We start from the raw sequence: 26,409 nt of genomic DNA on the forward strand, positions 1-26,409 counted from the left end.
TCAACACAAGGCAACAACTGTGTGCAAGGCTGTCTGGCTCAGTAATCAGTGCATGAGAAACATTAAAAATATCACCTTCACACTCAATAGACCCAGGTAAGAACAGAGCAACTGCAAATTAGACAGCACAAAGGGCCAGCCCTCCATTCTGCAAGTACCCACCAGCTCAGCAATAGGCATCTCTCTACTCACCTTGCAGAATCAAGGCCACATTCTGCATTTATTGATTTGTATCAGGGACAGAGTAATTTAAGACTATAGATTAAAGCAAATGAAATGGAAACTGATAATTCATTTTCAATTCTGTTTAAGGTTTATTACAACTCAGGTAGCTTTAATTTGTCACACACGAGACAGAGGCTTCACCAGTTCAGGGACTATTTGTATAAATCAGCACAGCGAGACAATCTCTTTGGAACAAGTCGTGAAATTTAAGCATCCGCCAAACCAGTTCAGAGTGATTTATGAAAATCTGAAGATCACATTAATGGAATTGCTAACAGCCATAACTACATCCACATAAATGTGCCTCTCATAATAAAAACACTCTACATAGTTCTGAATGTTTTAAGAACTAGTAAAATGACTACAGATTATAGAGTCCATCTCCTTTAAGGCATCAAAGACATTCTCAAGGAGGAGTTAATTAGTCCAGTTTCACAGGATACACCATTACAGAGCCTGAGATTCCGACTGCCTGTGATTAATTTCAACCCTGCACCAACATACTTTGCTTACATTAGCTCTGTTTTCAATTTCCCCTCCTTTTTTTTCCGAGGCCCCTCACTGGTGTGTTCACAGCTGGAGACTCAAGTGCAACTCCTCTGTGCTGCCCCATAACCAACTGGAACACTTGTCAGGAAACCTCTAGATGACAAGAAAGCACATAAGAAGTACTTTCCAACATGCATGTTTCCCCACCCTGTTCCCCAGTTCACAAGGCAGCACATTCAAATGCAATCCCCCTCCCCTCAAACGATCTGGGACACATATGCACGTGCTTCAAAGCACCCACGTTAACCACACAGTTCACAGGAATACTGTGCTTTTGCTGATGCCACTGACAAAGGATTGTGATTAAAGACTCCTCACGACCTCTCCTATAGAGTAAGATGGATACCTACCAACCAGCAGCAGGCACCAAGCTTTAGGAAATGACTGCCTGTAGTCCAGTGCTCCAGCACATTCCCATGCAATGAAAAATATCCATCAACGTGGCAAATTTCACAAAAAAATAAGGGCCTTTCTTGGAGGCACTGAGTCTTCCAGGCTGATGCAGCATCACCTATCAAGCTTCCTTACCAAATACCTTAAGTTCTGAAAATAAAAGCCATTTGCTTATGCAGTTCTCTTTCTGCATTCCACTCCCTTTCTGCCAAGAGTCTTGTTTGAGAGTAAAGCCTCCCTTGCGTGCACCCAAAGTTGGCACCACCTTCATGTCTCTTCCTGGCTACCCAATTCTGAGTATTCATTCACACTGGTACATACATACAGTGACAAGTTGCATCGAGGTGAGAACTCCTCTGTCCTCTGGGTTAGCTGTAGCCTGGATCAGCTGTCCCACCACATGGCAGCATAAGCACTGGAGCTGTTCTTGTGATACCAGAGCAGAGAGAAGGCAAGAATGGCAGCACTGGCTCACATGTGCTATCCCCATATGAGAAACTACATCCCAAATTGCAATTTTCATGGAAGTCACCCTCCATTGCTCGCAATCACTTGCCCAAAGAAGGTGCTGCTGTTCCTACCAGTAACACCTCAGGGAAACACAAATAAACCATGTGCTGTGGGGTGCTCTGCGCTATACAATGGGCAAATGTATGTTTAGCCTGTCTGGGTCTTAAGGTTCTTTCTGATTCAATAAATTCCTTGTTTAAATTATCTAACCAAGTGCTTAAAGCTTTCCTTATCTTGCTAAATTAAGCCAGTCCTTGCCAGCTGCCAACAAGGGGAAGTGGGAACACGCAAGGATACTGCAGGAACTCCTCTTGCACAGCACAGTGCACATACGCTTCCACTTCCCAGCCTGACTGTGCTTGGCACTCCCTCACTTCCCCCTGCTCCCTCCAGTCCTTTAGGAGGGATTTGCACCTGGCTTAGCTCAAGTCTGAATTAATTTGCAAGACAGGGAAGTCAAAGTGGTTTTCCTCCATCGGAAGCCAGAGCCATGGACAGACACAAAGTGAAGCTGTGCAACAGATGATGTTTAGCAATGAAAATAGTTTTCCTCTGGGCTCACTCCTTTATCTGGCAGAAAAACACAGCAAAGACATTTGCTGGTGTAGCAGTGCCAGACAACAGTCTCTTCAAACAGAAGTAGCTCTCTACAGCAAGGAGCACATCACAGTTTATGGACCAAGGTGAAAACCCAACAGATCCACTGCTCTCACTCATCCCCGCCCAGTGCAAACAACACCGCAAAGTTCAGTGCGGGACTCGCAGCCTCCCACCCCTCTGGAGCAGTGACACAACCTCGCTGTGTCTGCACAGCACCCACCACAAACGCTGTTATTACCAACCAGACCCATCGGTGCTACTGAAAACAAACAAACCAGGGACAATCAAACAGCAGATGCAGCAGAAATGAATTAATTTATATTTGAACAAAAGCAAAAGCCAACGGGAGGTTAAAGACAACAAGCTTTGAAGACAGAGTCGAAGGAAGAAATGCCAAAATGGTACGTTTCACTGCATATTGTGGGTCTGAGAAATGACTCAAAGCCATTTGAGATGTAAACAGTTACAGCCAAGGAGTTTATCTTACTATCTAAGCTGCGACTCTTCAGGGCCAGCTTTGTAATTCTCCTTAATACACATATCATGGAGACTTCTGCAGCATCTAGGACCTTAATCTGACTGACTGAACACTTGTGTAGTTCCTATTGTACAGACAAGTGCTGAAGCTTTATTTGTGCAAAGGCTGCTTTTTATCTATAGGGACAGGCTGATAACAGCAGCCAGATAAATGTTAACAGAACAAACTTCATTATCAACTTGAACTATTTTAAAAAAGGGGTTTCACAAATTAAAACTGTAGATGAGCTTAGCCACCCTAAAAGTGGTATTCAGTATTGTACAGCCACAACAGGGACAATGTAACTACCAAATAGTTCTAGCTGTTCTTTTTATGGCATTGATTATTTTTTTTTGATACATTCAAAGCATTATTGCATCAGAAAACATACCATGCATCTTTATGATTCCAGACAAATTCACCTGTATTTGTCATTTCTAGCTACATCTCAAAGGTGCACCAAATCTACAGTTTTATGGTTTTAGTTGCATGCTTTGCTTATATGCATGCTGAGATAATAAATATTAAATACAGGAAAGAACATAAGAGAACCAAACTGACATTAGGAATATTCTATGGCAGCTCTGTTATGTTCTGCCAGTTAAAGAACTTGTCAAAAAATTGAGGTAACAACAGTGGCCACACCACTCAGCTGAGAATCGCTCAAAATTCTTGGAAGTTTTCAGAAATTCAAGTACACAAACACCAGCTGCAACTTGTCAGAAATGCCAGAGAAATTAGGTTGGCTGCATTTTATTAGTCTATTAGCTGGCGTTCACACAGCTCCTTGTAAATCCTTTTTCTCACTCGGGGCATATCTTCCTGGGAGAACTGAAAAGGCTGGTCTAAGGCGAGGCACTTGCAGTACTGGGGAAAAGGAAAAGGCTTGGTTGAAATAAAGAACATTTACTATATGAACAATACAGGCCACTGATTGTCAAAAAGAGTTCTCTTACCTGGAGCACAAAAACCCCACAGTCACTGTCATTTTTCTGTTGTGGAATGCACTAAAAAGAAAAGAAAGAATCAGAGACATGTTAGATCTTTATCCTTTTACTTATCCTTTTGTTCTTAAATTCCTGCTTAGAGTCCAAAAGGAGATCATCGTAATGATCAGTTGTCTCGTTCTCAGAGCTGTTCTGCAGCACCAGAAACTGAAGTTGCAATTACTTACTCTGATCTCTCATTTTGCAAGGTGACACTCAAACACCTTGTTAGAATAACATCCAACATATAGAAAAATATATAGTGTGGAACAGAAAATAAATTAATAGTCTTTATTTCAAGTTTATTTTCTTTTAGTGACCTGCACAGAACAGCTTCTCAATTAGTTTAAATAAATGTTTGTACAGCATTATCTGCTTTACTCAGGACAAAACTGTATCAGCAAAGTCACACAGGCCTAGAGGAAGATTACTCTCAGCACCCATGCTACCAGCAGTGGCCTTCTTCCCCCAAGCACAGCAAAGGGCCTCAGAGAACATGATGAATGGTATATTGCCAGACAACAGGACTGAACAAGGCAGTCTCAAATGATAACTTCCAACCTTCATTATTTCCTCAAACATGCTCAATTTTGATATGCAGAGCTAAAAAGTTCCACACACTAGTGCTGTTATGTTTCTACCACTTGAAGGGGAAAAGTAATTGTTTTTCCTCAACTCCCAGATCTTCTGCCTCACAGAATGCAGGAGAACGAACTGAATGCACAGGTTGTGCATGAGTGCAGAGAGGAATCATTTCATCATTGTATCAGCATCTAAAAATAAACCTGTGTGAGGAGGGAGCTGCTGGGAGTATATCTAGTGTGCAATGACCTGTTTTATATCTTTGGAGCCATTATGGGATGGCTACACAAATTACATATTCCCTCATTTACACTACACACAAGTTATTCCCTTTTATTGTTGCCAGACTTTGTTTACTTGCGATCAAACGCAATGTGCCACAAACAGCCCTGGAGACCAAAGCCCTCTATCCACAGCAAACATAAAATATCAGCAGTAGCAGCATCAGCCTGTTCCCTGCCTCACCAAACTCCATCCTTTTGGCATTCAGAACATCCCTCTCAGGAGAAGGGAGGAAGCTGAGTCTCCAGCTCATTCAGTCCTTGACCTCGTGTCAATATGGGCACCAGCTGCAAGTTTTGTTGCACGATATATAATTTTCCAGAGAAAGGCTCAGATCACCAAGTCACTTGCAGAAAGTGGCAAAGAGCTGGTGGGAGCTGAATGAGCAAGAGAGCTCGAATTCCCATGTGTAACTACCTGCATCACTCCCAGCACCCTCCACGTGTGCAGCAAAAACCCATTTACTACTTGTACAAATATATGGGTTTAGAAGCAGCCTCAAGAAATCTCCCACAAAGTCAGATTCCAGGGCTCAAAATGCTGCTATTACCTTTGTCACAGCAGTCTGCCAACCCTGAAGGAACTCAGGGCGATTCTTCTCTTTTGCTTCAGTCAGCAAATACTTTCGAATGTTCTTTAAAGAGGAAAGGAAGAAAGCAAGAATATTATTCACCAGCTAAAGAACAGGAGAAAGACATTGCCATCTTGTCTGGTATCCTTCTGACAAGGAGGACAAATTTCACATGAGCATTAGGAGCTGAGCTCAGATCTAGAGGTAAAGACATGAACTCTGGCGGGTACTTGTGCCTTCTACCATCAAGGCTCATTTTGGTCTATCAGGGGGAACTCTAACACCCCTCAGCCCCACTGCTGTACTTCATACCAGACTAGCTGTGGCACTCAGGCACAAGGTCAGAGTGCTCCCAGACGTGTAGAGAAAGACGGTGCAGCCTGGCACATGTTTCTTCCTGGCTTACTGGCTGACACCAAGGCCCTTACGCTCAATACGATCACATTTTCCTGCCCGAATCGCAACACAAAATGCCCGAGTTCTGCAGCTAATCAACAAAGCTCCAGGGAGAGTTTTAGTGACATACAGGAAAAAATAAGCTGACACAAGCGAAGGGAAGGAAGCAAGATAAATGAGACTATGGTCTTGGGTTAAGCAAATCCTTCTAGTTCTCTGTAAACAGGCTGGGGCTTTATAGCACAATTTAAACACACGGTAGCACACAAATATTCACCTTAAGTGTGTGGATCACAGTGGAGTTTGGGATATTGCTCCCCTCCTTCCCCTAGAAAGGGCAGCAATAAAAGTGTCTCATGTTTGTGAGACATTTAGGTACAAATGCCTTGCCTGGAGTGGGATGGGAGAGGGCACATTGCAAGACTGCAGGAGAGACTGTAGGGCTCCTGAGAGGGACCCCTGGTTTACGCTGCACATTCAGAAGCTGGAGAGCATGAGATCTCTTGCTCCCAGGACAAACATTAGCTTCATCCTCAGCAAATGCCAGCAGGCATACTATCTTCATTCAGAAGTCCTAGCTGGGAACTCTCCTGGGTACAATAATTACTACTCTTCTGTAAGCCAACAACTACACACAGTTAAAAGTAGAGGTCTGCTGCATCAAGCAAGCAATTAAGTTGACAAAATTAGCTTTTGTAGGAAAGTCATTACAATTTGCTAGGCCCAGCAAAAATTTCCTGGCTGCTCTTTACCAGGAAGACTGATAATTTAACTCCAGCGTTTAGGCTGCAGACTTTAAAGGTTGCTGGGTTATAACCAGAGGCAAACACCCCGTGTGTACCAATGCAGGCCAAGGAAAAAGGCAACACACTGTTAACAGCACGGTAACACGTAAACCCCACTGGGCAACACTACAGCATCTCAGTCCTGTTCTCTCGCCCAGGCAACCTACCCCCAAAAGAACCACAGTTCATCATTTCCTAAACACAAGTACCTTAACAGATGAAAGAACGGCCCTCACTCTCCTTGGAGCTCATCTTCTTCCCTACAGAACCGGGCTCTGAGCTCCTGCTTTTCGCAGGAGTAACAGAATCACCAAAAAGCTGTGCTGATTACATGGTCAGCCTAATTAGGCAATAGGCAATCTGACCTCAACTCCCAGCTCTGGTGTGACCCTCAAGATCTGTGCTTCAGACTCCTCAGCAGCACACGCTGATTCTCATTTCATACCCGGCAGGACAATGACAGACATAATGCACTTTAAGTTTATGGCTGAACAGAAGAAAGGGGGGAGTGTTTGTTTAAGAAAACAGTTCAAACTTCACAGACACAGCTGTCACTCTTACCTCTACACAAAACTTAAAATGAATGCCTTGGGAATCATAAAATGAAATAATTCGACTGGGGATGTTCACAGTAATGAGGGACCAGTGGACTTCCAGGTGAATAGGAATTAACAAGAGAGTCTTTTTGAATAAGTCCACCTGGCAAGAAAAACAACAAGATACATTAGAGACAATTCCACAGGCAGAACACAGCAAAGCAAAAGATTAATTGTATTCAAGTCTCCTCTCTGCCACCCTGTAACTGAAGTCTTCTTTTGCCCCCTCTGCTCTTTCACCACATTCCTCACATTTATCTCATAAACAATTTATTAGTAGGCAAAAAAAAAAATACAGTTACAGCCCAGAGAGTGATTGAGAAACCTTGTACATACCACAGTTAGTCATCAGTGTATTTGTGGCAAATCCTGCTCACGTTGCACTACAACATTGAAGTGGGATTTCTTAGGTAATGATGGTAATACAATCGAGCCCCAATTTAGGTCAGTAATGACACTCCTGCAGTGTGAGCAGATTTTTATCAGAGCTGCCTTGTGGACAGGTAACAGACTTTGGGGCATTGATTGACGAGAAGCTCAACACGACGCAGTAATGTGCACTCGCAGCCCAGAAAGCCAACTGCATCCTGGGCTGCATCGCAAACAGCGTGGCCAGCAGGTTGAGGGAGGTGATTCTGCCCCTCTGCTGCACTCTCCTGAGACCCCACCTGCAGTACTGCATCCAGCTCTGAGGCCTCCAACATAAGAAGGATGTGGACCTGTTGGAGGGGGTCCAAAGAAGGCCAAAAAGATGTTCAGAGGGCTGGAGCACCTCTGCTATGGAGACAGAGTGAAAGAGTTGGGGCTGTTCAGCCTGGAGAAGAGAAGGCTCAATGGAGACCTTATAGTACATTCCATTACCTAAAAGGGCTAGAGGAAAGCTGAAAAGGGACTTTTGACAAGGGCATGAAGTGATAGGATAAGGGTTTAGATTAGACATAAGGAAGAAATTCTTTACTGTGAGGGTGGTGAGACAGTGGTACAGGTTGCCCAGAGAAGTTGTGGATTCCCCAGACCTTGAAGTTCAAGGCAAGGTTGGACTGGTCTAATGGAAGGTGTTCTTTCCCACAGCAGGGAGGTTGCAGTGAGATGATCTTTAAGGTCCCTTCCAATCCAAACCATTCTATAATTCTATGAAACAGCTGTCATTACAAACACCCCACAGAACCAGCAAGCTGTGCAGTTTGACTCCCCCTGCTGTAACACAGGCTCTGTGACTTGCCAGAGGAAGGCAGAGAAGGAGCGCACGATGCTTTGGTGAGCAGAGAAAAGGAAGGGGAGATGGTAGAGCAGATTCATCCTTTCTTGATCTAAACTTTGTAGCAGATGTACTGTGGTCACAGGCAAGCAAACAAGGGAGAAGGTCTTGAAGTACAGAACAAGCAGATCACATGCAACACCCCCAGTGTCTGTGTGGCAGATGAGCCTTTACGCTTTTGGAAGCCAGCCAAGCCAGGGCTTTCATGATCTTCCTTCTCCCAGCTCCTCTCAAAACGGGTGTCTAATTGCTGGGGTTTTGGTGGTACGGTCCAGAAAATAAGCAAAAATAGAAAGCTGAACTAAATGAACTCATCCTGTGGGAAGATGCCTATTTTTTTTTAAGCACTGTGCAATTTGACCAGTACATAATTGCAACACTACTGGCAAAGACAGGTCTTTTGTAGGAGAGGAAAGTGTATTTTTTGAGTAACAGTGGGAAGTCGAAGAGACAAAAAGGCCTAAGCATTCACAGCAGTTATCAGCTGAGCCTTGCTCACAACAGTCCTTTGATTATGACAAGCATCAACCCTGCTCCCACCTGCAGCAACCGCTTCCTGACCAGATTACAGCACACTCACTACACGGCAATCCATCATTCTTGGAGAGAAGCAGAGGGATGTCAGCCAGCAGCAAGCTGAGACCACAAAGGAAAACTGGAAAAAGATAAATGAACTACACCTTCTGTGATGTCCAGCAACAGCAGAGCCGTGCTAAACTCAAGGGTCCTCATGTGGCTTTAGTTGTTGGATTACTGCAGGTGTGCAAACCTGTAGCAGAAGAGTGGAAAGAGGCAGCCAAAAGCTGGAAGGGTCTTTAGTTAAGACTTGATGTACAGGAAGAAAGGTGGCAACCCAGATTCACTTCACTGAGACAGCAGAGAGTCAGATGGCATGAGAATGGATCAGAAGTGCCAGTGTTGATCCTTGACCAGAAGGGACAGGAGCTCAAACCACTGCAGCAAGACACAGAACAGGATATCCTGTATCCCAGAAGAGCACATTTATAAAACCTATTGCAATATTCTAGTGCGTTTAAAGAGCAGAAACAACTTCCCCTTAATTTCATATTGCAGGATGAAGGAGTTTACAGAATCCTTCCCATAGAAACTGCTTAGTCCTCAATCTTGCTTTAGAGGTTCTTCAAGAATTTTAAGTGTAAAAGTCTAAAGAGCTATCCTGCTCTCATCTGGTACCTCCTCAGAAGCACTAGCAATACAGGTTCTGCTTCCAGAATCTACCTTCATTTCTGGGGTTTTTGCAAAACTTGGGTTGCTGGAGAAAAAGAACTTTTAAAAAAATAATATCTGGGAATATTTAGCACCAATATTCTGTCTCACTTTAAAGAGACTTTTAATAAATTATATGAATAGATTTTATATTTGGATAATGAGTTCATCTCTAGCATTTCACAGATGTGTGCTATTTAAGTGCTTCTGCAGAAAGATCATACATTCAGACATGGCCCTTGATTAGTCCTGCCCCATCTCCCATATTAGAAAGGACAAATGTTAATAGAAAAAAAAGAGTATTTCTCTTTGTATTAAATGCCTCTGAAAATATCATAACCCATGATCTGGTACAGGTTCTGGAAAGCAAGGTGAATTCTGTTCTTGCTATGAGAACAACAGTTTGGCTTATTAACTATGGGTCTCTAATTTCTGCTTTCTAGTACCTGTATGTGCTATTCAAGAGTAATAACTTGATTTTGTCAAAGAATGCCAGTTTGAGATAAAAGGAAGAAGCAGAATTAAGTCTGGTCTCCTGCAGATTAGTGTACCTGGAACTGCCAGGAGCAGTAGGAGACATTTCTTACAGTTAAATTAACAACTTGCATGAACATACACAAAGAGATAACCTACCACTGAAGATTTAGCCATTAGAAGTACATTTTCACAACATCCCCATACTAACTTGAACAGTGCCACACTATTTTTATCAAGCTCTCCCCAATTTGTACAGCTCCTTTGCCAATCCATCCTTTGCAGATAACACACTGTAACCCAGTTTCAAGTTAGTGATTCAGCCCAGCCCAGCCCAATGGAACCAGAGAACTAACAAGGATACCTTTTTAGTCCATCGTTTTACCCCATTATATCCTTTGGTTACGAGCTGTCTATGAAAAAAGCTGTTAAAGAAATGAACCTAAAAAGAGAGAGAGGAGAAATGAGCACAGAAATCTTCATGCACAGTCATTCCCCTTCCCCCAGGATAATTTATACAAAACAACTTGTAATGAGGCAATATTTAATGCAGGTTTAGAAACAGAACCCCAGTAGGGACAAACAGAGGCTTTGCCAAGCCTAAACTATTGCTGCTCTTCAGCAAGCTAATAAAATAAGCCTTATTTCCCTATAATATATGATGTGAGCCACTGCAGCATTTATATTTACATTTTTGTATCTCCAGGCATATCATGTTTAATTTTTTTGTTGGGGACAGACTTGGGAGAAAAACACCATGATAAGGAGTTATAGTTTTTGTTGTTCTTTACAGGGATCAAGAAAGAGAACATTGGACCGGAAAAGTGGGGGTGGTGAAGAAGGGAGTAACTTCTGGCTTTAGTTGCTGGAAGCTGAGACACAAAAAAAAGAAAAATTCATCAAAACATTTATGAGATTTAGTCCAACAACATGGTCTTCTGTATTCAACTACTATGACCAGCTCCCAACAAAAATAAGATTCTGCTATTGAAAAGTATTTTTAAGGTATGACAGATCCATTTTGTAAGTAAAAATTTACATTCATGACAAAAAAATGTAGGCTTATTTAAAAAAAAAAAATAGCTCCAGGTTAACACTATTACTCCCTGTGCTTAGCTTCTTGCAATTACAGGAACAGATTAATACAAATAGAAATCTGCAACATCTGCTTTTAATAATTCCGCTAGTGTAGAGGTGGTAGAAGGCTTGAGTTATTACTTGAAAAAAATAGTTAGAAAATTCTGCATCTGAGTCTAACACCCATTAGCTATGCCAACAGACTTCAAAACCACATTCTGAGGTACCAGCACAAAACCTCCCATGAGGATTTCAATTATGCACTACGAAGAAACAGCAGACACAAGCAAACAGATACAATCTCCACTAGCCCAACCCCAGCACACACTCGGGAAGTACGGAGAATACTAATGAAGAATCGCCATCACCTCCCAGTCAAAGCAACAATGCACTTTCTTCTGAGCTTGAAGATTTTAAGAGTTACATTCTGCTGAGCTAATCTAAGAATGGCTTTGTTTGGTTCTTCCTTTGTGGTCTCACCTGAAAATTGTACAGCCTTACTAGAAGACAGATGGGTTTTTATAATTGTCACTGCTGCAAATTTAGTCACAGAAGGGGGGGGGAAACTTGTTTTCTTGATTATTTTTTCTTTTGCTTTCTTTTTCTCAACTGCCACCAACAGGCACTGCAGTTACAAAGCAGTAAGCATTCTGTTGAGGATGCACAAAACAGTCCTGCAGAGTCAATACTGCCAAGGAACCAAGCAGCTCCACATCAATTCACATTCACCAGCCAGGCAGCTGACACAGCTTGAGCTGTTACAGCCCCCACAGCTACAAGGTGGGCGGGAGGGTGAGAGCAAGCAGCTCATGTGCATGGTTCAGATGCTAACACTCATGGTTTGTCATCTCAGCAGAAATTCATCTTCATCAGAAATTTCAGCTGAAACACCAGACTGGTGAGCAAGGGCATGGACGCAGCACTTTAAAAGTAAATAAGCTGGAGACAGAAACCTCCAGGGGAGAATGTGATGGGTGAAAACTGGGCAAGTGTCTTCTACAGGTACATCAGTAACACTAGGCTACCACAGAGACCACCTCCACAGCTAATATGAGTTCCTGAAACAAGAGCAACAGCACTGAAAAGGAACACCACTCAGAACATCATTGAGCTGAATCTCGATTCTGTATCTGAAATTCAGTCTCACCCTTCCCTCTCAATCTCTCATTAAGTACATTTGCACGATAGCAAAACCCCCTCACCTTTTCAGGGACTGCATCCATTACGAGTTCACCATACATGTTAATTATCTGTAAAAGTCAGTAAACAGTTGAATACATACAGCATAATATTGTAAGACCCAAATTCACAAGTTCCCATAAAACACAGGACCCTTCACATTAAAACGGCAATAAGAAGAGAAGCCTTTACAGCAACATGGTCTGAAGGGCAAGCACTCTGGAACTAATAGTGGCCAGCTTGAAGAGGGATCACAACTGGCTGCTTCAAGTCTGCCTCAATCTTAAACGTAGTTTAATTCAATTTAAATCTACTGGTGCATGCCCTGGGTTCTGCAGCCTTCTCGGTTTTTTGGCTGTGGGCCACAGCCTGTTATTTCACTTTGTCGTTCTTGTAATCTGCTCAAGCTTGGGGATGGGGGAGTTTCTAAAATCTGTATGGGTGGTCACTGCTTTATAAAAATAGTGCAACACCATTTTTTCAAAAGCAACCAGTCTAGTTGTGACACCTCACAGCTTCCAGACTTACTGCACCTGTCACTCTAAAAGCTGCCCACCATTCCTTCTATTTCTCAAATGTAAAGTAAGGATAGTCCACCTGTAATGTTAGCAGAAGATGCACAACTGATACTCAAAGACAAATGGGCTAAAAAGGGCTAGAGAAGCACATGAACATCAAGCATTTCTGACCTGGTCATTCAGCCAGTTCTGGCCTTCCAGTGTAGCCAAATCATCCATATCTAGCATGTGCTTATTATAGAAGACCCGGAAATTGCAAGTGGAGGTTTTTGGATGTTTTTCCCGATACTTCATTATTTCCCTGGTGATAAAAGGCTTTCTAAAACAGGATTGAAAACGTAGAGAAAAATTAAGTCAAGGTCATGTTAAACAGACCTCTGTTCTGCTAGTTGTTAGACATGGAGCATGCAGTAGAAATGCAAGCAATTTGTCCTTTACCAAGTGTAGAATGTGTTACACACCTATGGGAGAAATCTTCATTAAAGACTTCTTTTAATCTTCCCATGACATCTTTTTCACAGAGTGGTACTAAACTGCCATATTTCTTCATAACTTCATCTAGGAATCCTTTAAATATACCAGAAAAAATGAAAGTGCAAACATATAAAAACCTTCTGAGTCCACCAGCCCAACAAATCAGTCAGTTCTTACAAGTATAAGCAGCAATCACTCCGCACCCAACCAACACACAGCACCACACATGCCAAGTATACATTTAAGAAAACTAAGCTCAAATTGGCAGTATTATGTAAAAGTAGGGGTAGGGGAGGAAGGACAAAAATAGAAATGTGTGAATCTGATCACTCAGCTTTACAGGAAAAGATCAGACCCCGTTCTTGCCACATATACACAAATCTACGCGTACGCATATCTACAACAAACTTAAATCATTTTACTGCAACATGAAAAGCTATCGGTTCCTGCAACAGGTTTCACTGAAACCCCAGTATCCTGTCCTTCTGGCAGGCAGAATTACCCTTCTCAAATGCAGGCAGCCTTAGCTGGCAGAGTGTTTCCAGCCTGCTCAGTTCCACTGCCGCCACCATGGTGAATGGAACAGATGCCAGACAGACTGCCAGCAAGTTAAACTCCTTCACCCTTGTATCCTAGGGATGGCATTTCAGGTGACGTGGACAGCCATGTCAGCCTGCCATTGCCCAGGAAAGCACTGGGCAACCACAACAGCAGAAACAAAAGATATTAACTTGGAAGTAATGAAGAGATGAATGCTGGAGGAATTAAAAAACTTAGAAAACAAGATTTTTTTTTTCCTCAAATACAAGACTCTAACACTGGAGATAGAAATTCCACACAAGCATGCAAAACCACTTTGAGAACCAAAGAGAACAGGTATTCAACACTTGCTAACGAACAAGTGAAAAAAGACCAAGTTGTCCAGCTTTCTGAAAATAAATTTTCAAATGCAGCGGAAAACACATGTTCTGTGTAAAGAAAGCTGGATCTGAGATCAGAGCCCAGGGAAACTGCACTAATGCAAAGTCCAGGACTCTTCTCAGGCTGGGGTGTGATGGCAGAGAGCATCACTACACAGTGCAATGTTCAACACTCTGCTTACTAAGGCTTTAACAATAGTTCCTGGAAACTTTTCAAGATCAGGATAGGAAGAAGCAAGACGAGAGAAACATTTGACAGAAAAAAAGTGCCAGAAAAACAGGACTAAGAATAAAAAAAGGAAGGAGAGAGACCAAAAAAACCCCACCAGAACACAATGAGTCAAGAAAAGCAGTGAAGATATAACAAGTGTGACAGAAGGATGGCAGGGAGGATTGAAGAGCGAGATCAGACCACAAGGAAAACATTCTTCATGGGAAGATAACCTTTCCTGCAACTCTGCCACACACTTGCCTAACAACTTTTATCCCTTACATCTCAGTACACTGTGACAGGAAGGATATTTCTCGCTCAGGTTAGCAGTCTAGATCGACAACACACGGTGCTTATGACTGCACCTTATTCCCTTTTACTATATAAAAATTTAAAAAGCTTTTCATTCAATACACTGAGGAAGAATTGTTCTTGTCATTACAACTAACAGCAGCAGAGCTCCAGGAGACCTCTAGCTAGACTCTGACCTCGCTTGGGCTGGTGTAACTCAAGGAAGAAATACAAAGTTCAGCCCTGGTGCAAACTCAGATACCCATCACGAACAGGGTTTACCACGGGGCTCTGTTTGATACCTGATAGCACATCACAATGCACTAAGTAGTGCAGCCCATTAACATCCAAGTTCAGCTGCTGCGGAGAAATTCAAAACTTGAGAGCAGCCCTAACACATCTCCTTCAAGCTTCTACCCCAGGAACTCTTGCCAGGTTAGCAATATCTTTTAGGGTGCAGTTAATATTAACAGCACACCTAAACACACAAGAACTCCTATACACAGTTATACCACAACTAAAATTCTTTTCTTTTACAGCTTTTTCAGCTAGGAAAACTCAGAAGTGCTATACTAACAGTATGAATGTGTATGTAGTGTAGACTTGGCTTCGATCCTCTGAGAGGAAACCTCAGCTCTGAAGAAAATGGAAATTGGTCTCACCTACTTTCATGCAGAGGTTAGGTAAGAATTCTCTTAAAATTGTCAAGTGTGGGAAAGTTTAGTGCATTTGCTGTTTGTCTTTTTATTTTTTAAACTATTCAGGCCTCCCAGGAAGAAGAACATGACTGCCTACCAGACCACAAAAACTTGACCTCTGCCACTCTGATACAACCTTGGTTCTTGACTGTTACAGAAAGATTACATCCATTTTTCTGATGGGCAAACTTCTAATGTCTATTGCAGAAGTGGTCTGTTCACTGGGGTACCACAGTTCCTCTCAGTTTCTCAGTGTCTGGTCCTTGCTGGATCACGTAAAGCCAGTCACAGAGAAACACCTCCCACACATCTCCCATGCAGATATGGATGTGGAAAGCTAAATCCTCTTTTGAGGTTCACTGTCTCCTTTTTCACATTTTGCTTTAGAGAAACAATTGCAAAACTGTGGGCAGAAAAAGGTGGGCAGAATAATCAGAGCATGTCAAACTTCAAACAATCCCTTTAACAGTAGTTAACACCAGCTTCAGGTTTATGGGGCTCTATAAAGGCAATTTCTCCAAAGGAAGAGTTCAGTTGTCAGAACATCACTGAACTTACATTAATGGTATCAGATGGCACAACGTGTTAGCTTACTGCTCCTTACTATGTGTGTAGTATGCTGCTATACATAAATGAGACACCATTACTATTTTTATCATGTTCCTCTTTAGAGAGACTATCAAATATTGCACGCTCAGCACTGAGTAAAAAAATCCCAAAGCCTTTTTGCTGAACCTTTGCTAACTCTAGTCTTGTCTTTTTAAAAAGTATTGCCTAATAAGATTCATTAAGCCTACTTTATGAACAATCAGAGAGAAAGCTAAGAGACAATGAACAATATTTGGCTATTGAAACCTGAGTTTAAGAGATTTAGTTTCAGTCTAAGAGAGATCAAGAGAAGAGAGGATAAGGGTGGAAGTATTAGAACACCTAGGATTTTCAAGATTAAGAGTAATAATTCAAAACCATTTAAAACATTTAAAAAACTGAATCATCTTCTGCAACCACATCAGACATTTAAAATTTCCATCAACAGTTTTCCACAAAGACTCCAATTAAATTACATTGTATTCTCTAAAACAAAATAAGCAGAGGCACCCCTCAACAATCTCTCAGAATAGCTTGTCAGATAACCACTGATTTGTCCTTCCCTCATGCAGCTCTCCTCTTTGTAGCCTCACTTCATCAAGTGTTATGCTAAGCAGCCTTTATAATTCATGATAAGAAACCATTTTTATAAAGGAATTAATGCAACATGTAAAGTCAACAAAAAAGCCAGCAGTTTTCAGCAACTCCTGGATGCCCTAAGATATGTAAAAGCTGTACCACAAAGCCACGTTGCCAACTGCTCATCGGCCACCTGGGAAGTTTTCTGACTGTTCCTTTTGCCTCCCTTCCGAGTTCCTGATTTCAGTCCTGTGCTTTCCGGTGAAGGCTCCTCGAGAGGACTTTTACAGTAAGGGTGATCTAGTAATTTTGAACTAAAGATGTCCAAGGAGCCCTCTACTTCCATTTGGCTAGAGCTGTCCTCATTTTGTGTCAGCTCCATGGATAAAGGTCCATTTGCAAAATTATCATCAACAACAGAATCCTGCACGGAGGATTGTAACAGTGTCATTCCATCTACACCCATAACCTCCTTGGATTCTGCACCTTCTTGATCTGAAACAGCGATTTCTTTTTCTGTCACGGGGACAAAAATGTCAGAGCAATGATCCCCTGACAGAGCCCCATTGGTCTCCACCTGGTGCAAGGCCTCTGCCTCTGGAGAAGCTCTAACACGCAGTTCTGGTGGGGCAGCGTCCACTCTGCCATCCTGCCCTCCGGGTCCTGGACCCTCAGAACACGGCTCAGCAGATGGTAACGCGTCCTGTGTACGGCAGATCTCGGGTGCACAGATTTCGTTCTCCTCACCTAAAGATTTGGGTGTATTATTGTTCATATCTGATAAGCTGTACCGGTTCCAGAGACGGCTACTTTTAGATTTCCAGTAGGAAAACCACTTACACACTCCACTTTCAAAATCCCACTGAAGCGTCTCTTGATGGTCCCTTATAGCTTTCTTCACCCACCTTGGCCTTATTTTTCTCAGTTTGCAAGTCTTGCCTCTTGCTCGAAGTTTCGGGGATTTTATGATTCTATACCGAAACCTAACCATAGAAAGTTTCTTATGCATCATAAATAAAAATCTCTTTTTTACAGTATGATGATTAAATCTGGACCTCTTCAGAGTTGTCAAGGGGCCACAAGTTCCATTCCACTCCCTTTGCAACAGCATTTCCTTTTATAGTTGTTTAAAACTACCAGGACTGTGTTGCCCTCACCATTATTTCTCTCCTCCCCGCTACAGACAAAACCACCTTTCTTTACAGGTAAGGCAGAACCTTCCACAGTACCACATGAGACATAATGGATATTGCCAGAGATGCTATTAAGAACAGCAACAGTTTCAAATTCTTCATTCAAGGGATCTTCGCTCTCAAAGGGTTCATTGTTGAGTTTCCTTGCTGCTTCTCCGGATGGGCTTTCAGCTCTGCAATAGGGACGGGATCTTTTTGCTCTCAGTAGTTTTGCATGATTCAAATGTAGATTTTGGACAGGATTCTGCATTTAGAAGCACATGAGGAGCCCACCTGCTTTGGAGCTCAGGTGTCTTCCTTCTGCACTGCAGTCTTCTGTACAGTTTGTTGGGATTTAAACTCACAAATAGCTGAGCACTCTGTATTTTCTTCTAAGTTAGGAAAAATTGCTTTTGGAAGCAGTATTTCCCAAGCTTCCTGAAAACAGTGGTCCATCTTCCAGACTGGGCCAGCAACTGACTTCTTTTCCAAAGCAAATGTCTTCTATGGCTTTTCATTTTTCTGCTGCATTATGATCCTGAAAAACAGCTGAAAGAATAAGGGAAATTAATTCAGAGTTATCTGGAGTGTAACATAATAGCAAAACACTAAGGCACATTCCTCAGGCCACATGCCTGTCTGAAATTCCACCCCTCCTCCAATTACAATCCCACATTCCCTAGGACATTTTCACTTGCACCAAAAGGAAAACCAAGCAGTAGCTGCAATGGTTCTGTGTGTAAACAGGCTTTTCTCACTTACCTTCCCTAAAGGTAAAGCAAACAGGTAATTCCCACCCATCCCATGCTCCCTGTATATATTCCTGACTCTCTAGCCTGAGGTTAAATCTCTCTCACTGCCCACGCTGTAGGGCAAGCACAGTTAACTACCTTGCCTCAAAAGGCTTTTGAAAAACAAAACTCTGAAGTCCAAGTTATCAACAAGAGTGTGCAGGCACCGACTCCATCAGCACTGTACAAAGCCAACCCTTGCCCTTGTGCAATAAACATGAGCAGCCTCTGAAGACACTTCACACGCTCACACAAAATCTTCCTTTAAAGGAACAACAATGCACAAACTGCCACAGAAATTTTGATTCTCTCACTAAATAAATGGTAGAGTTTACTCCTCTCTAACAAGAGCAACACCTCCTTCCATACCATTCTATATTCTCACACCATCAGCTTGTATTATCAGTGTTTATCTTTGCATTAACAAAGCAATACCAGTGCAGCATACCAGTTAATAATCTTAAAAATCCCTTTTCCCTCTAAAAACCTGCATCTCAAAGTGTTCAATAAGGATATATCTGAGACTACACAAGAGTACACAGCCTGCATAGTAATATCTGTTTATCTTCACTACATAACTAAAAATATCAATTCCAAGTTAGAAGAATCCAGAAACACAAGGGGAAGGCATCAGCTGCACACACAACATGGGATGCTTCATGCAAAGTGCCCCACCCGCACCATGAACATCCCATCCTGTATTTCACAACAGTTTGAAATAGAATTTGTCCTGCCTCTCTGACTTATTCTGCCTTAGCCATGTCTGTCCTAATCACTACACATAGGTATGACCTAGCTAAAAATAAAGGAGCCTATAAATGCAAATAAAACATCAACAATTGGATTTTAAAGGCAAATACAAATGCTAAACACCTGCAAAACCAGGTATTCAGAGTCTGATTTAAGAATTCTTCTGCATTTTTCACTCTACTCAGACACAAACAGCAGTTGGCATTTTTTAAATTTATTTTTTTGTGGAGGAGTGAGAGGGGAGTGGAAATGCACAGAGGAGGAAGAATATAATTTATCACTAGGATAAGGTATTCCCATCATAAAGAAAACTGTCCAGAATTCACTAGACCTACAAATAGAAGAAAACCTGGTCACCTCCACTGACAGAGATGTGCAAGGCAGTACAGTCTAACAGTATAAAAGCATTGCAACAGGGTCTGGCTCTTTTGTAACCCACTACTAGTCACCATACAACCCAGTTATCATAAAAACCAGGACATAACATCTCATCATGCCAATTTTCTCACACTTTGCTCTTCTAGCGTTTACATATTTCTCTACACTAGATGCAGTTTATGCCTGCTTTTCTACTACAAACTCTGCATGTCTGTCTATCGTGTGCAGTACCTACAAAATATTCCTTGAGTGTCCCAGTAAACATCAGCCAAACCGCAGTCCTGCTAGGACAGCTTATTCCAGCCACACTTCATCCAGGTAAAACAAACAAATGCAGCAAAATTGCAGATTCTCAACAGAGCCTCACACATGAGGGGCTTCTGCCAACACAGTGAGTGTTCAGTACTCCAAGGAGAGCACAGCAGATCAAGGCAATGGTTTTGCTGCTTCTGAGGCTCTGCAATCTGTGGAGTCTTTACTTTCCTCCCTGGTCTCTCACAGCCCAGTCCAACAGCCTCCATGGGCACTGCTTGGGACGTGGAAGAAGGCTGAGCCACCACAGGCTTTCTGAACAGCCTGGAGTACACAGGAACTGCCACTGCTTCACCCACTGGAGACTGAACTACTGATCACAGTGAGAAAAACACTGAACTAGATTCTAGCAAAGATAAGTCCTGACAACAAAAAGGACCTGAGGCAAACCTGAACTGAGACAAGAGTGGTGCCACAGTTTCGACTCAATTGCAACAGCAATCAAAATAAATTATTTGCTCATCAGTGTTATGAAACCCAGCTTCTGAAACTGCAATGAAGGAAGATAATAGGAAAGCTACTCAACCCACCTGTTCCTCTGCTTAATTTTTAACTTAGATCATTAAAGAAAACTTCATATTATAACTCATAAGATGAAAACATACTTCATGGTTGTCTGTGACGCACGCATCAATTTCTCCACATTATAAATATTCTCTGTACAAAAAAGTTTCTCCTTAGAGTGGGAAAGAAGTCTGACTAAGCCATTTAATTCCTGCTCTTCCCTCTCCCTTTTCAAACATAATCACTTTTGAGTCTGGATTCCTTTAAAGCACAGGCCTTCAAGTCCTTAATCCCAGTCCTAGGAGCTGAAACAGTTCACTTTTCTAACAGCAGTGTTACTTAGAGTGACAAAAGATAATCCATACACAAATATTTAACTCAAGATACTGTTCAAAGAACTTACTTTCCACCAGTGCTAATGGTGGAATACCAGGATCCAGTCCTGGATACCAGGAGTATCAACAGTTTTACCTGGCACCATAAACCAGCAAGGCAAAAGAAGAGCTTAAAAGTGCACTACTAGAAAAGGAACTGAAGCAAGTAGTGCCAGACCAGAAATAAAGCACCACCCAAAGTTTAAGAACCTGAAGAGAAAGTGGCATATTTGCCCCATACATTGACACAGATGAAAAAACTCCGAAGCTGAGGAACTTGCACCATTAAGAGAGTCATTTGGGTGGGGTAAGCCACACCTCCACTGCACAGGGATGCTGCCAATACTATACCAGCAAACCTTAAACCCAAGATGTACAACTCCCAAAGACCACACGTGAGAGGAATTCAACATCATTAGTCCTCACCCCCTTCAGCTGTGTCTGACATACCATCTGCAAATAGCTGAATATTAAAAGGCACAAACTCTTTTCCACTGGAAAAAGACGACCCCAAACTGTTACAGCTCTGTATTAACAGCAGATTCTGATTATAAATTTGCTTTGTACTCAAATCTTTTAAAAACATATTTGTGAGCCACTATTTTCACAATAGATACTTACCCCAAGAGCTCTGGTAAGCTACAAGAAAGTATGACTGCATCAACTTTACACAAAGCTGGCCTAAAATTCACTGAACACTTGCACAGGAATGGAGGACCATGAGGATGCTGATCCTTTGAGTAACAAAACCAGCCCAGATAATGCTGTATTTTCGCTAAAGCAATTAGCAGCTCACTCCATTTTCAACTTACATGGCTGTAACTTAAATCATCTTCAGTAAAGATGAGTACTGGAAAAGACTATACATTGACATCTTTCACCCATTTTAAGCCTGTTAGAGTTTAACCACTCATTAGTCCTTGGAACTCCTATTTATTTTTAGCAGGTTTAGAAAGCCCAGGTTTTAAATGAAAAGCACAGAAAGGGGAAAGGCAGTCCCAGCAAATGCTGCTGACAGGACCCTAACAAAGGTTTCTGGATGACACCTGAAGTGTCAGACCACAGAAACCTTTTGCCTACGCCAGTGCAGAACAAACCCAGAGCACTGCAGCAGAGCTATTCCATGCTTAGATCACCACAAGCTGTCTATTGCTGCATCCAGGTGCCCAGAGGATCACGAGACACATAGAAATGGTAACACATACAGCTCACTTGCCAACTCTTAGGTTCTTATTTTTTAACCCCAGGGTGCCCAGATCTTAATACAGATACACAAATTATAAAAGAGGCTTGTTTTGAAGAGCACCAGTAACCCAAATAAAGCAAACAGCCTAGAGAGCGTGGCCTTGTGCAGGCAGGAGTAGGAGTAACTCATGCATCACCTGCTCCCATGGGAGGCAGCAGTTCTTGCAACACCGAGTCCAGCCTTTACTGATGGAGATCAGGGCAGCTCTCAAGGACAGTAATTAAGTAGGAAAGAGAAAGCCAGCCTGAGACTGTGGAGCTGGGACATGCTGTGCAAGGAGATGCCTTTCCTCCCCCAAGCGGAATCCAAAATTGGAAAGGGAGAGAGGAAGCTGGGGAAGGGTGTCTCTCTTCAAACCACCATGTGGCCAGACCTAAGCTGATAAGGTCAGGAAGTCTGAAATGACTCAAATAGCACATGCAGAACTGCCACAGACTCGGGGCACTGGGAACTACCTCCTCTTTGCTTCCTTTTCTGAGCAGCACAGTTCCGTGAACTGTTAACCAAACAGTTTGTTCCAGAGGTGAAACGAGCCCTAGGGAAAGGCACTTTGACAAAACATAACTCACTAGCACAAGACCATTCAGAAATGGCCAAAGTCCGAAGATACTGACTCACAGGAACATGGCAGGGCATGCAGCTGATGACCTCACGGTCACACTGCAAGGCTTCAACTCCTGCACTTACCATGGCCTCTTCCCTTCTTTCAACCAGCACTTTTGGGAACTAAACCACTGTCTCACCCAGCTGGCTACACATCTACTATATTTGTTTTTGGTAAGGTGACTATAATTTACTTGTGGAAACATCCTCCTTTGGACTAAACTACATTAGTGGAGATACTGTATTAGATAATAGAACAGTTAAGAGCAATACTGTCACAAATCAGAGTGATACAAATTTTCTATATTAAAGAACCCAAAGTTCCTTTTGTACAAGTAAGGCATAAGGACATAAATAATTTTTAATCTTCAGACTTTAGACTGACTTTAATGGAAAAGCTTTCATTAACTCAAGCTTTGTCCCTTCCTCCTTGAATACCTCTGCAGGGCAGAAGCATGGAAGTAGCTGAAACAAAGTCTATCAAACTTTGCTGTCCAAGCTCTGTGAAGGGAACAGAAACTGAGATTTCATTCGAGGTCCTTTCGTGTATCTGCGATCAAGGGTCTTGTTGATGCTTTCCAAAAGCTTTCCTTAAGAAAGAGTGTATTATCACACGTATTAAACATATTTTGCTGCAGCTTTGAAAGACGACTTATCTTCTTGTGTTAGCGACACACAGAGATAAAGAAGAGATGAGGGTATTACCAAAGGCAATCCACCTCTCTTCTGAGCTAGAAAAGTCTGGGCTAGAACAAGTGGAGTTTGGAAATGGGGGCAGGGAGAGCACATTAGTTAAACCCAGTGCTGAGCTGAGGAGCCCAGCTCTGCTGTGCCTGTCCCCTGGCTCAGCACCCACCTGTGACAGATGCCACTGCTGAGCTCCCGGCCCTGCCCGCCCAGGCCAGCACAGCCCAGCCTGGGAGGGCTCCGGGAGGGGAGGCCAAACAGCTCCGGAGCAGATCGGTGCTCTGCTTACACTACAGAGAGACTGGGGGTCTCTGTGAGCAAAACACAACCTGGGGGCAGAGCAGCGGGGTCGAGAGCCCCGTGACGGAGAAACAACGCTCTTGCAACGACTGAAAACCCCCTTCTACACCTTCCCACCAGCCCTGACTCTCCCAGCCTGCAGGTGGGCGAGAGAACCTCCCTGGATCCGACTCCCTGCTCCCGCCGGCCCAGCCAAACCCCCGCGGCAGCGCCAAGGCAGGCGGGCACGGCGGGGCGAGAGGCCGGGTCTGGCGGGCAGGGCCGGGAAGGCAGCGCGGCCACACACGCGGCACCCCGCGGCCTCCGCCCGCTCGCCCGCCCGCAGCCCCGCGCCGGCAGCGCCCGGGACCCACCGCTCCGGGCCGAGCTCCGGGCCGAGCTCCGCCGCCGCCCCCCCGCTCACCTCAGCCCGCCGCGCCCGCCCGGCTCGGCCCGGCTCGGCTCGGCCGCCCCAGGGCCGCGCTCCGCCCCCGCCGCTCGCCGGGCCGGAGCTGCGCCGGCGCCGCCGCGTCAGCGCTGCGACGGGCGGGGGCCGCGGCCAAGCCCGGCCCTGCTGGGCTCGGCTCCCCGGGCGGGCCCGCCCGGGGAGCCGAGCCCAGCAGGGCCGGGCTTGGCCGCGGCCCCCGCGGAACCGCCCGCGGGCCGCGCCCCCGCCCGGCGCTGCCGGGACCCCCGCAGGCCATGACCGCTAAGAATAAAACCCTTTATTTTTTTTAAAAATAAACCGTTAATTAATATCGCGGTGTGTGGATGCGCTTCTGAAAAGTATGTGTGTCCCCCTCCCGCCCTCCCCAAAAATTTTAATAATAAGAAACTTTTAAAATTAGCAACCCGACCTTTATGTAAAAAAAAAAAAAAAAAAAAAGAGACGTTAATGAATATTTCCCGATAGGTGCTGAAAAGCCGTAATTAAAAAGTTCTGCTGTTAACTCCGGCAGGCTGGCAAAAAACTGTTTCTCCCACGAGGCGGGGTTTGTTTCTCCATGTGCTGCCCTGTGTGGGCCATCCAGCAACTCCACATCCCAGCTCCCCCGCCTGAAGCCCAGGGAAGAAGGCACTGGCCAGTTTAACTGCTGTGCTGTGCTGTACAGGGACATCATGGAAGTGGGAAGTGCTCCAAAACCATTGCGTTTTTGTTGCTGGGTGGAGAAAGGTTACACTTCCTCTCGCTGGGTAGCCCCTGTGAGGAGAAGCGAAAAGAATTTCTCCAAATAAAAGAAACCAGTGAAGCAGGGAAGATTGGGAAACAGCCATGATGCATCGCTTTTTGCTACAGCTTTGCACGAGGTGAACTATTTTGTGATCATGCAGTATTCATTATGCTCTGCATTCCTTCAGGAATTACAGTATGCAGGCTGTGGGTTGTGAAATGCTATAACAAAGACATTTTTAAAAAAGAAGGGATAAACAAGACAATGGGGTGATGCAACAAACAAAACGGCAAAGTCCATGCCAAGCTGAGAGTTGCTGGCTTTTATTTGTTTGTTTGAAAAAAGTCCAGCCCGGCTCTCTCGTTAAATACAGCACTTTCCTAAGCAACCGTTTGTTCTTCCTGAACAGTAAATCCAGCCAAAGTTGGGCTAAGCAGTTTCAGAGCAATGGGATGAGTCCTCTGGCCTTTATGAAACACACAGTAAACAGGGTGCACAGGGCCATGAAGTTAAAACAGGAATATAATAAATGGAAAGAGGATTCCTCCCCCAATCCATCCGAGTGCTGCAGAGCTCTCTGGCTCTCTGCATCCAACAGCACCTCTGCACTCGAATCATGGCCTGACCCAGGCGATCATTAGTGGAGTCTACGCCAGGCACTTGAGACACATAAATGGGAGCCCAGGTTCACGAGATCCTCTTAAAAAAACAAGATTTGACTTTTTAAATGTGGGGTTTTATGAACCTTCTGGTTTTGCTTGTGAGGATCAGCCTTATGACACGTTCCTGTTTCCTCCCTGTCCATGAGGGCTAATAGCAGATCTTTAAAAACTGGAAGCTGAGATTCTCAGATGAGTAAGATGCCTGTAAACACCGAGGCTTTATGGAATGCCTGAAAAACATGAGACTCGTGAAAATGAATAAATAAATAAAAGCCAGACTTGGGAGCGCTGACAGAAAGGACTGAATACCAACTGCATTACGGTAACATTTTTGTGGCCAAACTTGCAGCCTCAATGTTTTAATGATGGCAGCCTTTACTGCATTTAACAGAAGCCTGGATTTGATTCTTTCAGAATAAAAGGGCTTTTGAATGCTCTGTAAAGGCTGTTTCCTGACTTCATTGATTGCTGACACAAACACCAGAATTAAATCTCCTACATCTTGAGCTAAAGCAACAATCCCATTAATTTGGAGAGCAGTGAGCTTGTACAGGAAGCAGTTGCTGGAAGAGGACATGTAGCATGAGCCGAACCAGTTGGCTGCTCTGTGTCTCATGTCGCCAAGCAAGAACAGGGCCAAGGTAAATCTCCATAGAACCATGTTTTATTTGGAGGCTGCTAAAGCCAGTCGAATTCACGAAAGAATGCGAATAGCCACATCAGGAAACTCAGCAAAAGATTATCTGAACTGGCAAGGTTTAAGAAGGAAAATTAAATTTGTTCTTTGTTGTCCCTGCCTGTTTTTCCACTTCTGAATAGGGATAAAATGAAGTACCACTCCAAAGAGCTTGCACATTCCTTCACATGCTTCAAGTTGTGATGTAAAGACTATACTGGAAGAAATATCTGTAGATCTCAGCACATACTTGTCATTAAACACATTGAAAGCTAAATTGCAATAAAGTAAAAAAGCTTTTAAAAAGGTACATGCAC

The 26,409-nt window shown here is 43.5% G+C and overlaps 1 protein-coding gene across 1 annotated transcript; it reads right to left on the reverse strand.

Moving 5' to 3' along the window:
- Window positions 1-290: 290 nt before the first annotated feature.
- SENP5 (SUMO specific peptidase 5) lies at window positions 291-24,086 on the reverse strand. The gene is made up of 10 exons (XM_050308673.1): window positions 24,007-24,086; window positions 16,646-18,207; window positions 13,187-13,292; window positions 12,897-13,044; window positions 12,231-12,278; window positions 10,316-10,393; window positions 6,958-7,095; window positions 5,195-5,278; window positions 3,751-3,801; window positions 291-3,661 (listed from the first exon to the last, which is right to left on the reverse strand). Exons 2-10 carry the CDS (start codon window positions 17,595-17,597, stop codon window positions 3,551-3,553), a joined length of 1,716 nt encoding a protein of 571 aa, XP_050164630.1. The 5' UTR covers window positions 17,598-18,207; window positions 24,007-24,086; the 3' UTR covers window positions 291-3,550.
- Between the last annotated feature and the right edge of the window lie 2,323 nt (window positions 24,087-26,409).

Source organism: Myiozetetes cayanensis, unplaced genomic scaffold, assembly GCF_022539395.1.
Source record: "Myiozetetes cayanensis isolate MyiCay16 unplaced genomic scaffold, myiCay2020 scf13, whole genome shotgun sequence".
Taxonomy (NCBI): Eukaryota; Metazoa; Chordata; class Aves; order Passeriformes; family Tyrannidae; genus Myiozetetes; species Myiozetetes cayanensis.

Bases quoted from the DNA above. Each gene is read 5' to 3' on its own strand.
- SENP5 (XM_050308673.1), bottom strand. From the start codon at position 17,597: ATGCTGTTGCAAAGGGAGTGGAATGGAACTTGTGGCCCCTTGACAACT. The intron at 3,802-5,194 runs GTAATAGCAGCA...TTTTCTTTTTAG, and splicing joins GGCAGACTGCTGTGACAAAG to TGCATTCCACAACAGAAAAA. The intron at 3,662-3,750 runs GTAAGAGAACTC...CCTTTTCCCCAG, and splicing joins GTGGGGTTTTTGTGCTCCAG to TACTGCAAGTGCCTCGCCTT.